This window comes from Alligator mississippiensis, chromosome 5 (genome assembly GCF_030867095.1).
Source record: "Alligator mississippiensis isolate rAllMis1 chromosome 5, rAllMis1, whole genome shotgun sequence".
NCBI classification, from domain to species: Eukaryota; Metazoa; Chordata; order Crocodylia; family Alligatoridae; genus Alligator; species Alligator mississippiensis.
In genome coordinates, this window is record NC_081828.1 from 142306140 (window position 1) to 142318535 (window position 12396).

At 50.0% G+C, this 12396-nt stretch overlaps 1 protein-coding gene across 1 annotated transcript in view; it reads right to left on the minus strand.

Annotated features, from left to right (window-relative positions):
- Window positions 1–5291: 5291 nt before the first annotated feature.
- Window positions 5292–12396, minus strand: part of CMTM8 (CKLF like MARVEL transmembrane domain containing 8) — a 58876-nt gene continuing 51771 nt past the window's right edge. The window contains exon 4 of the mRNA XM_006264251.4: window positions 5292–5862. Coding sequence (XP_006264313.1) covers window positions 5779–5862 — 84 coding nt within the window. The 3' untranslated portion in view covers window positions 5292–5778. The remainder of the gene's footprint in view (window positions 5863–12396) is intronic.

Genomic DNA, 12396 nt, shown 5'->3' on the forward strand with positions numbered 1-12396 from the left:
GCAGACTTTGGTGACTCCCCAGTTTTCAGGTTTGCCCAATCCAGGGGTCATTGACCCTCGTGGGACTTCCCCCCCCCCCTCGGTGGCTACTGGACAGCATCTGTCAGCCCCAGGGGTCGTCCGCCTGTACATGCAGGTTTGGGAGTCCGTTGATGAATTTAGAATAGGGCTCTGGGAGTGGTCGATCTGGAGATATTCATCCCAAAAGTTGGTCCCCGGCGTTAATTAACTCAGACCAAGGCTTCTAGCCCTTGATCAGTGACGTTTAGATTTCCCGGTTGTTACATTGTCTTCTATTGAGTTCTTCCCGTGGTTGATCTGCAGCTTCCAGGTGATAATTGCTGTGTGCTACCTTGTTACGCATTCAATCACTGATTCACTCGCTCTTTCAGGGGCCAGCCTGATACAGAGAAGGACGGTTTGATTCCTACCCTTGTTAACATTGTTACAATGTATAACTTACTTTTGAAACTAAACACATTCAGTTGAAAGTTGAAAGGTGAGGAGTATAAAATATAAGCTACAAATGCCATGGCACACAAATAGATAAAAATACCAAACTACAAGGGGAGATACAAAATGCACACATACAAATTTTAAAACACAATTCCTTATCTTAAAGTGAAAGAGAGAGGAAGGAAGAAAAGGTAGAAAAAGAGAAACATATCCAAAGAGGGGAGAGCAAATGCAGGCAAGAGGAAAAGGGGGCTTTCTGCTACAACTACAGTCACCCACAGACCTATGTCTAATTCCTGCACCAAGCTCTCTTCCTCCTTTTGTAAACTGGGAGAAAACAACATATCAAAGTAATATGCTCAGCTCCTGGAGGCAACAGGCCAAATTAGAAGCTTCATTAATAGTCTCCTAAAGAAATCCCATAGAGTCATAGAGAAGTAGGGCTGAAAGGGACCTCCAGAGGTCATCTACTCCAACCTCCTGCCTGAAGCAAGATCATCCCTATTCAAACAATCCCGTACAACCATAATCTAAACTTTACATTGACAACCCTCAACCCTGACACAACAAACTCAACACACTAACCTGCCACAGGTAAAGCAGAGGAACCACAGTAGCCACTGTCCTATTTCTATAAATGTTGTCAATATAAGCACAAGAGGTTTTGGGTAGAGGACCATGCCCCGCTCGATCGAGGAGGGCAAAAACTCCCATTGTATGTACCAATCTGACCATGGGGTAAAATTCCCTCCTGACCCCAAATATGGAGGAACCTCCAGCTTTGCTCCTAGCAGAAGCATCAGCACACCCCAACTGAAGTCCCCCGCTTTCACTGTAGCTAACACTCAAATGTTTTTTGGGAGGCTTAAAAACAACTTGACACATATAACAGGAAAGGGGGAAGGCAGGGGTGAAGCAACCAGAAAAGCCCAGAAGCACTGGAAATACCCATGGTAGAAAATAGGCATAACTACACCTAGATCATCCCTGACCAGTGGCTGTCCAACCCCTTCTTGAATACCTCCAGTGATGAAGAGTCCACAACTTCCCTAGGCAGTCTATTCCACTGATTCGCTATTCTAACAGTGATACCCAATATAAACTTACTTTGCTGCAGCTTCAAGCCATTGGTCCACATCCTCCCCTCTGCAGCAAGAGAGAAAAGGTGCTTTTCCTCTTCTTTATGGCAGCTCATCAAGTATTTGAAGACTGCTATCATGTCCCTTCTTATGCACCTTTTCTGCAAGCTGAACATGTCTAGCTCCTTCAGCCTCTCCTTGTAGGACTTGCTTTCCAATCCCTTGATCATTTTTTGCCCGCCTCTGGGCCCCCTCCAACTTCTCTGCGTCCTTTTTAAAATGTGGAGTCCAGAACTGCACACAATACTCCAGATTACCTCCATATTACCTAACCCAGGACTGGACAAGTTTTTGGGCCGGAGGACCACATAGGGAGTTTTGATGAGCTGTCACAGGTCAGGTCAGCATCTCCCTGCCTTCCCACGAACAACTCTCCGAAACTCCCTGTGGGGCTTTGGGCAGGGAGGGAGCAGTGTTTGGGAGTGGGATGGCCATGACCTGCTCCCTGCACACCCTGCTGGGGGGGAGGGGCGGGGGGGCGGGGGCAGGCATGTGTGCATGGGGACTGCCTGGGCATTAGGTCCCAGAAGCCAGCCAGGGATGAAGGGAGGGAGGAGGAGACAGGGGGGGCGTATGCAGCAGAGCTCATCCAGTCTGCAGCTGACCCTACAGCACTCCGCATGGGACCAAGGCATAGGACAGCCATGGACTAGGCGAGCTATAAAGCATTCAGCTTCTGGCAGGGCTATTCCCAGTGAGGCTGCAGCCAGGTGAGTGCTGCTCTGCTCCCCTCACCTCCAGTGAGAGTCACCCAGTAGAAGCTTCCCTTCTGCCTGCCTACTCAGAGCAGCACAGCAGGGCAGGAGTGAGGGAAGGAGCCACCACTGGAAGTGAGAAGAGCATAGCAGTGCCTGGTTGGCTGCAGCAGCATGGAGGGCCTCTGGGGCCGTTCTGCTCCGCTCACCTCCAGCTCCTGACTCTGCTGCACAGCTCCAGGTGAGTGGGCAGGCAGAGTGGGGGAAGCTTCAGCTAGGCAGCCCCTGCCTGTGTGCAGGGCTCTGGCTCCAGCTTTCAGTCACCTACTACCAGCCCGCAGATGGCTGCTCATTGTGCCAGGCAAGCAGAATGGGTGGAAGGCAGCTGGAGCCAGACCCCATTCACTGGGGCAAGAGCCACTTGGCTGAAGCCCCCCCCACTCAGAGCAGTGCAGCAGGGGCAGGAGCAGGAACCACAGCTGGAGGAAAGGGGAGCAGAATGGGCCTGCCAGCTTGCGCCCTGGCCAGCATGCGCAGCCTTTGACAGGGCTGTTCCCAGTTTGGCTGTAGGTGGCCAGGTGCTGCTCTGCTCCCCTCATCTCCAGTGGCAGCTCCTCCTCCCACTCCTGCCCTTGCCCCTGCTGTGCTGCTCCACATAGGCAAGAAGCTTCTGTGGGGTGGCTCCCACTGGAAGAGACGGGAACAGAGCAGCACTGGGAACAGCCCTGCCAGAAGTTGCATGTGCTGGCTGGGGCCCAGGTAGGAGTGTGGCACAGACTGCCCTGGCACTGGGGCAGCTGCAGGCCAGATCCAGGCAGTTGGAGGGCCAGATCTGGCCCACAGGTTGTATTTTGCCTACCCCTAATCAAACTTATGCTGAGTAAAGGCACTATCATTTCCCATGTCATACATTTAATTACACTCCAGGGAATCATGTGCAGAAAAAAAATAAATAAATGATGCACAGAAAAATTTAAAATGCTGCAAAACTACTTTTATTATTATTATTACAGCAAAAGCTTTGTTATCCAGCACCCATGGGGAATGGGGGGGTGCCGGATAAAACAATATGGTGGTTAACTGAGAGGCCCGAACAGGTGTCTTTGCCTGTTCAAGCCACTGCTTCTCCCACGGTGTCCAGGGCATCACCGCCCCTCCCGCCACTTCACTGCCCCTCCTGCGGGCTCTGAGGGACAGGGAGGCAGGCCCCACACAGGCTGCTTTGCCCCGGCCCGTGGAGGCTCGGCGAAACCGTAAGTGCCATGGTGGGCGCTTCTGGTTTCACTTTTACTCTACAAGTCAGCATGCCAGTTAATAGAGCATGCCGGCTTGCAAGGTGCTGGTTAACACAGCTTTTACTGTATTTATTTATTACAAATTAAAATATAACACAATTTGAACCTTCTTTAGAAATATATGCAGGTACTTCATATGGTTAGGGGGTGGGTATGGCAGTATGTGGAACTTGTGGGGGTGTGTGGAGTTTGTGGGCAGGTGTGGGGGAGGAGGGTTGCCACCCCCCCCCCCCCACATCTTCCTCCCATCCCCTGCCTTTGGTGCAGAGCCCCTGCCACTATTGGCTCAGCAGCAGCATCAGGTGGTGGGCCCTTGGGGTGCTCATGGCTGTGGCAGGCAGAGCCCTGGCAGTGCGTGGCTCTGGCCGAGTTCCAGGGGCTGCATGTGGCAGCACAGAGCCGGCCTGCTGACACGTGCCTTTAGACCAGACCAGGCTGGATCCATGCCAGCATGAGACACTTGCGGCGCTGCAGATGGCAGCTGTGGCACCACAGAGGCCACCAGGGTTAAATTATGCAATTATGTGCAATCATGCCTTTTATGTGCAAAACTGCGTGGGCGCACAATTGTGTAATTCCCCAGGGTATACCTAATGCTTCTGTTGATGAATTCTAAAATCACATTTGCCTTTTGTTCAGCTGCATCACACTCCAAACTCATACTAAGTCTGTGATCTACCAAGATGCCCAAGACCTTTCCCTCAGAGCTGCCAGCCAGGTGTCCCTCACTTCATATCTGTGTTTTTGATAATTCCTCATGGTGTGTAGCACCCTGCATTTGTCTGCACTGAACTTCTATCAAGATCCTTCTGTATTGCGCTCACATCCTCCAATACGTTCACAAACCTTCTTAGTTTCATGTTATCTGGAAACTTGCTCAAGAAGCTTTCTGTGCCAGCAATCGTAGTCGACAAACACATTGATCAGCACTGGGCCCAAGGCAGACCCCTGTGGGACTCCAGTCTAAACCTCCTGCAATGCTGACAGGGACGTATTAAGAATTACTCCTTGCTTGCAGCTATTGAGCCAGTTACCTATCCACCTTGTAGTAGTTTTATCTAGCCCACACTTCTCCAATCTGTTTATAAGATGATTATGTAGGACCTTGTCAAAAACCTTGCTGAAGGCCAGATACACTATAGTCACAGCTTTCCCTTCATCCACTCAAGCAGTTACTTTGTCAAAGAAGATCAGGTTACAGTCAGCCTTTTATCCTCCAAGTGCTTGCAAATTGACTTCGTTAGGATATGCTACCAGGTATTGAGTTGAGACTAATCAGTCTATAGTTCCCCAGGTCCTCCTTCTTACCTTTTTTAAAGAGGGGCACTACACTGGCCCTTTTCCAGGCCTCTAGGACCTGGCTCGTTTCCCATGGCTTCATGAAAAGGGCTCTGAGATCTCCTTTACCAGTTTCTTTAGGACCCTGGGATGAAGCTCACCTGGCCCTGTTGACTTTAATTCATTCAGACCCAATAAAAGATCTCTGGCTGTCTCTTTTGTTATCTCCTCCCTCAGCCTGCCCCCTTCTAAATTCATATTAGGTGTCTGGTAGCTTAAATTTTGGAGTCATTTTCCTTGAATAGCAGGAGAAAACATAACAAAATTTAGGAGTAGTGGGGGAGTTTACTATGTAAATTGATAGGACTACCAGGGCTTTACTGAACCCCTGAGTGACTGTTGGATTAGGAAAAAACGTCCCTCCAAAATTTACAAACACACACAAAAAACAGGTAATTTATTTTAAAGCATTCTTCTGCATACATAGCTTTCCATATACATACAAAATTAACAATACTGAAATCTCATTTTTAATCGTGTCATCGAATCAAAAAGTACAGCTGTGACACTTAAAAATAGTTTAAATTTACAGAATTGGCACATCATCTGAAAAGATGTCATTAAATGTTTTAGTTATATCTATACGTCTAAGAAAAATATCACGTTAATTTTAAAAGATAAGAAAAATATGAAATGTGTTACTTGTAATATTTTATCATATAATACAAAGATAATTTTTGCTGTCACTATAAAGACCAGGGCATATAATAAATAAGTATCCATTTCAATTGTCTGCCAATATTTTCTTCCAGTTGTAACTAAAAGTGTTCAGAAAATGCAAACTTTCAGTCAGATAGCACAATCTTCTTGAGATGTATATTTTATACCTAAGGATTTTTTTTAAATACACAATATTTATTGTAAGGTCCGTGACTGCCAAGATATAAAGCTAAAGTAGGCATTTCCAGCATAGCAAAAGGTAACCATGAAGGCAAAGAACTGTAGAAAGGAAAGAGAAAATAAACAAGTTAGAAAACTTGATAAGATAACTAGATAAGATTCTTAAAGCTTTCTAATCTCTGAAAATTACAGGATTTAAGAGCAAAAATATACACTAAAAATACTCCATTCAGGCCTGAACCCAGTAATCCATAGTCTCAGTGAATATTCTGCAACACACTCATGAAATACTACTTAATATCAGTAAAGATAACAAGAACTTTACACAAAACACTAACTTTTGCAAGATATAATTGGCGTTCCAAATGGCTTACACTGTATACTTCCCTTCGTTACTCTTTCGACAGACATGTATAATTACCTATAATATACATTGCATTATATTATACATAACATATTGTATAATATTAATGATATATAAACTGATGTTTTATTTATATAAGGCTATTGCTCAAATATCTGTATAGTTATGAGTTTGCTATATTTGGGAAGAAACCCTGAAGAATAGCTGTTAATTTATTGAGTTAGATACAGGTTCCCAACACTATCCTGTGCTAGTGGCAAGATTCCTGTTAGCCCAGCAAGTTATTTAAAATAGGCAGTTTATGATCAGCTATTTTGAATTCTGCTAAAGTAAAGATTGCTATTCTGAATTATGCTATAAAGTATTCTGAATTAAGTAACAAATAAGGAATGTTGTTCATGTTAACCCTTATGTTATTATTTGCTTAAGTCTGTCACTTATACAGAAATGGATCTTAGAAAAGTATCACTAAGCTTATTTAAGGCAGGAGGCAGGGCAGGGTGGCACCTTAGGCTAAAAATGGACAATCAGTCCCAGTTTAATTCTCAGCTGATTGGACTCAGGGGAGTCCTTTACACAGGAGGTTTACATGGCAGTTAACTGCCCCCAAATTAGCTGTTTGTTCTGAGGTCAAGTGTTAATTCTGATACTTCACAAGTACTTAGTGTGGGACAATGGGTTTGTCCATCTGTAAGGTCTGAGAGACACAGGCTAAGTACAGACAATCAAAAAGTTGGAGGCTGAATCCATTCAATCTTTGCAGGTTAATCTAAACTGCCTAGATCAGGAGCAGGCAATTATTTTGGGCGGGGGGGGGGGGGGGGGGGGGGGAAAGAGGCGCTTACCCAGTTTTGGCAGGCTGTTGAGGGCCACATGGGTAGCCCTGCCCCTTGACAGGTGCCCTGTCCTCTGGTCACCATCTTGGGACCAATGTCCCAATGTCTTTGGTTCCAAGACATTGGGATATTGGTCCCATGTCCCAGGGCCAGCACCAGTGGGGCCCAAAGCGGGGCACAGGCTGGCAGGGGTCTGTGAAGCCAGGCTGGGCTGCACCAGCAGGGAGAGGGGGACCTGGCCTGGCTCCATAAAGCCCCTAAGGGCTGGGAGCCCATGCTCCTGCCACCCGGCTCTGGACACTGGCCCTGGAACACCAGTGCAGGCCCCATGCTCCCGCTGGCTCCCCACCCACTTACTCCCAGTGCCCCCCAGCCCCATGGTACAGGCAGGGGACAGCGCAAAGCTCCGACCCCCTGCTCTCTGGCAGGGAACAAGCTGGTGCTGAGTGCAGGGAAAAGTGGCCCCGCCCCCACCCCATGGCCAGCACTCCCTGCTGCAGCCACTTGCAGCCCATGCTGGGCTGTCCTGAGCTGGCACAGGCAGCCCCAAGTGGTCTGCAAGTGGCTACAGTGCAGAGCGCCGGCCACAGAGCAAGTGAAGGGCCACTTTTCCTTGCGCTCAGCACCAGCTTGTAACCCACCCATGCTGCCAGCCTGGGCTCTGCACCAGCTCCAGGCTCGCCCATTAGGGCTGCATGCAGCAGCAGTTGTGGCCCCCCTGCGTGCTGTGCCAGGCAGTGTTGGCTGCTGCTGCCCACCTGGAGCTCGTGCACTAGGCAGCCCAGAGGTGGCAGTGGCAAACACTGCCTTGTGCAGCAAGCAGGGGGGCCACAGCTGCTGTCGCCATGCGCAGCTACGATGGGTGAGCCCAGAGCCAGCACAGGCGCCCAGGCTGGCAGTGGGGCTGTGTTACAAGGTGGTGCTGAGCATGGGGGTGGGGTGGGAAAAGCAGCCCTTTGTGCACCCCCTGGCCAGCACCCTGCACTGCAGCCACACTCAGCTCACCTGGGGCTGCCTGTGCCTGCTCCAGACAGCCTCATGTGGGCTGTGAGCAGCTGCAGCAGGGAGCATCGGCCACCGGGTGGGGAAGGGCCGCTTTCCTCCGTGCCGGTGAAGGAGCCCGGGGAGAAGCTGAGCGCAGGTGGGGAGGAAAGCTAAGCATGGTGGGGGAAAAGCAGCCCCTTCCCGTGGCCGGCGCTCACTGCTGCAGCCGCTCACAGCCCACACGGGGCTGTCCGGAGCAGGCACAGGCAGCCCCAGGTGGGCTGCAAGCGGCTGCAGCGCGGGGCATCAGGCACTGTGCAGGTGAGGGGACACTCCCTCCCCACCCCACTCAGCTTTTCCCAAGGCCACTTTTCCCCGGGCTCCTTCCCTTCCCGGGGTCCTTCCCTGCCCTTCCTGCCCCCCCATCCCCCTTACCTGTGGTTCCGGTGCGGGGCAACCACGTGGTCCCAGGCCAGATGCCCCGGCTGGGGCTTCTGGCTGGGGAGGCAGGCCCTGCTGTAGGGGAAGCCCGGTGGACTCCTACAGAGTCCTACTGCCTTTGGTTCCTGTCAAAAATGACAGGAACCAAGGGCAGAAAAATATTCATTTTCTAATTTTTTTTTTTTTTAGGGGCCCTGCAGGCCAGATAGAATGGCCTCATGGGCCGGATCTGGCCTGCGGGCCATATTTTGCCCACCCCTGGCTTAGACTGAACTGAAAAGCAAGTGAACAGCAGTGAACAGGGGAAAAGCCAGGCAGGGAAGGGGGTTTATACACGCCTCCCTCACCTCTGCCTCAGCATGCCTGCCCAGGCTGGTGTCTGGCCACCCCCCTGCCCATCCCCACCCAGCAGCAAGAGGGGAAAAACCCTTTGGGGTCTGCTCCACCCCCACCAGGCAGACCCCAGCTGGGGTCCAAAGCCAGGTTTCCCCACCCCCACCCCCTTCTCGGTCAGCTGGAGTAGCAATAGCGCTCTGGCTAGGGAGCCGAGGGGTGGGACTGGAGTAGACAGCACAGCCTAGGGCTGCAAAGCATCCTGGGATGCTGGGGGATTGCGAGTTAACTTGAAATCAGGAAGGGGTCTGGGACAGAAGTTCCATAAACCAGTCTGACCTCAATCAGTTCAGTCTGATACTACATCTAACCAGGTTTACCTTAAACACGTTTCGGACATTTTGAAAGCAGTAAGTGTACTGTGCTTCCGTTGTGTTATAGATTTGAACCAGTTTCTGATCACTTAAACTAGTTTATGCCTAACTTCTGTCTCTAGCTGAAATGCTCAAATATGAATCAAACTGGTCATTTGTTTTTAGCCCAAGAGATTAACTCTTTGAGAAGCTTTTATTACCAGCCAAGTAGGCTGTCTATGAATGCTCATGCACCTCTGAATGAGATAGTCTCGAAGGCGCCACCCTGCTCTGCCTTCTGCCGTAATGCAGACTAACATAAACACTGTATAAGACATCTATAAGACGACTGTAAAATGTATGAAATATCTGTTGACAAATCTTTGTCCAACATATAGGATGTTTCAGAAATTAATGGCAAAATGGCTGCCCATGCTACATGTCAACAACAAAGTGGGAGACTACATAGCAGTGGGAAACAGTGAGGGCTAGGGACAGAAGTTACACATAAACCAGTTTAAGTGATCAGAAACAGGTTTAAACCTGTAACACAACAGAAGCTCGGTGCACATAAACCAGTTTCAAAATGGCTGAAACTGATTTAAGATAAGTCTGATACTACATTCAGCCAGGTTTAACTGATTTGGGTCAAATCAATTTATGAAACTTCTGTCCCAGACCCCTTCCTAGTTTAAGTTAAACTAGAGTTCCCCAGAATCCCAGCATGCTTTTCAACCCTGGGCTGGACTGGGCTGTCTGCTCTAGACAGCACAGCTTGCCCCGCCTCTCTAGTTTCTAGCCAGAGCAGTGAGGTCTGACTGACAAGGGGGTGGGGGGAAAGCCTGGCTAGGGATGCAGCCCAGTCAATGAGAGGGAGAATGGGGGGGGGGGGGGAAGAGGAACAGAATTACCCCCCCCCCAGGCAACCCTGGCTGAGGTCTGGAGCCAGGGATGAGGATTAAACACCCCTTCCCCTGTTCAAACTTACTGCTGGCTGTGACTGGACTGCAAATCCCAGAGGCATCTGGAAGCAGGAAGAGGAAGTGATGAGTAACCCTGAAGAGTCCTGCTGTTGTGATTCTGGACTGTGAATCCAGAGACCTCGGGGGCAGCAGGAAGAGGACGTGAACACACAGCTAGAGACCCATGCTCTAGCACCCTGCAGCTTCTGGCCCGAGCCACTGCAGGCATGTGACTGCATTTCCTGAACCAAAGGTAAATGTCTGTTCACTCTGATCAGTTTGATCTGTGAATCTTAGACTAACCTGCAAAGACTGAATCAATTCAGCTTTGGGCTTTTTGAACATCTGCACCTAGCCTGATTGTGGTATTGTTTAAGACTTTGTAGAGAAGTAATGGGATCTAGTAAAGGATCATTGCAAATGAAATGGTTTTATTTTGAAATTGCTGTTGGTTTCTGACACCCTTATATTTAAAATTGTGAACACCAAGAATACTGTAAGACAGGGGTGGCCAATCTATAGCACAAGTGCCACGAGAAGCACAAGTGACCTCTGTGTGGCAGGCAGCACAACAGCAGATAGGGCAGGAAGCAGAGCAGCAGATCAAGCAGGGGAAGGGGGTCAGAGTGGCACTTGGGAAGGGTGCAGGGCTAATTTGTGGCAGCCTGCCAAAAAAATGCTGCTATAGGAATTGATGTAGAGTATGGTTAATACACAGTGCCTTTGCCTTCTTTGTTAGGAGAAGACTTAGTTTCCCACACTTCTCATGCAACAACAACAACAACAACAACAACTATGATGGAGAGAGTATTATACAAAAATTAGTCTGTTATCACCAAAACCTTAAAGATCTCCATTTTTGTATAAATGAGGCTTGGCTTCATCGCTAGAGTTACCCATATTTCCAGTTCCAAAAAGGAGGACATCTGGGGGAGGTGGGTGCCCCTCACTCCCAACCTGCAGGCCCTAGTGCCTGCTGCTGCCCTTCAGTCTTGATACACAAACCTCTGGCCCTGCTGGTGTCCCTCACTCCCAACCCACAGATGCCTAGTGCTGCCACTACCCTGCACCTCTAAACCACAGCCCTCCCACCCACCCCAATGTCCTCACTCCCAAGTCACAGCCCCCCAGCCCTGCCAGTGCCCCTTACTCCTAACCCACAACCCCCTGGTCCCCCAGCCCTGCCAGAGGGGGTCCCAGGTGCCCCCATCCTGACCAAGCCAGAGTGCAGCGATTGCAACAGCTCTGACTCATGCAGCTAGGGCTCCAGGCAGCTTGGCTACAGCCCCACCCTGGACAGCAACTCCTGAGTGCCCCACCCCTGTGATCACAGGCACTGGCCCTGATGCTGCTGGCCTGGCCACGCAGCTCCCCACTGTCCCTGAAGGGTCCCCCCACCCCCTTCCCTTGCCAGAGGGGCAGGTGCCTCCCTCCCCCTCCCCCCCCCCCCGACTCCCCATGCCCTGCTGAAGCCCCAGCTCCTGGCCGCCATCCCCTAGCACTGGCAGGCATGTGCCCCCCCACCGCCATCCCCTCATCCCCTCCATACACCCATGCTATGCACACATCCTCACCTCCCTGCCACACACACCCAACAATCCCCAAACCCTAGCTCTCCAACCTCCACCCCCCATATATTTACCTGCATCCAACTGCTGGGGCTGCTCCCACCACACTGCCTAGCTGGATGCTAGCCACATGCATATGCACGCGTAGACACAAATCACCCCAAGCAGCTCCTTGCAGGCTGGAAGGCTGCCAGCTGCAAGAGGAAACCTGCCATTTCCTCCTTCAAAGAGGAAAATCCATATTTTTTCCACAGCAAACAGAAAACCCCGATTCCTGGTAAACACACATGCCACTAGGCCAGGGGCGGGCAATTATTTTGGGCAGAGTGCCGCTTACTGAGTTTTGGCAAACCATCAACGGCTGCAAGACAGGCAGATTAATATTAATTTTCTAATTTTTTTAGGGGCCCCGCAGGCCGGATAGAATGGCCTGGTGCGCCACATCTGGCCCCTAGGCTGCATTTTGCCCACCCCTGCACTAGGCCAAGCCAGAAAGTGCAGTTCTACCAGCAAAATCCTGGACATTTGTTCCTACTTAAAAAAACAAAACAAAAACACCCGCATAGAGATCAGAGGACCCCTCCCACTAAAAAAGCTGGACGTATGGTAACCCTATTCACCAGATTCTCGAAGAGCAGGGATGCAAGTTTAACAGAGTTTATTTAAACAGCACTATTTAATCCAGTGTTTTGGAGTGTTTAGTAACACAAACCATCACAAGGGGTTCTAGAACATCTCAGATGATCTTTTAGATCTGCTAAGCATGAAAGCATAAAAACCTGAATCAGTGCA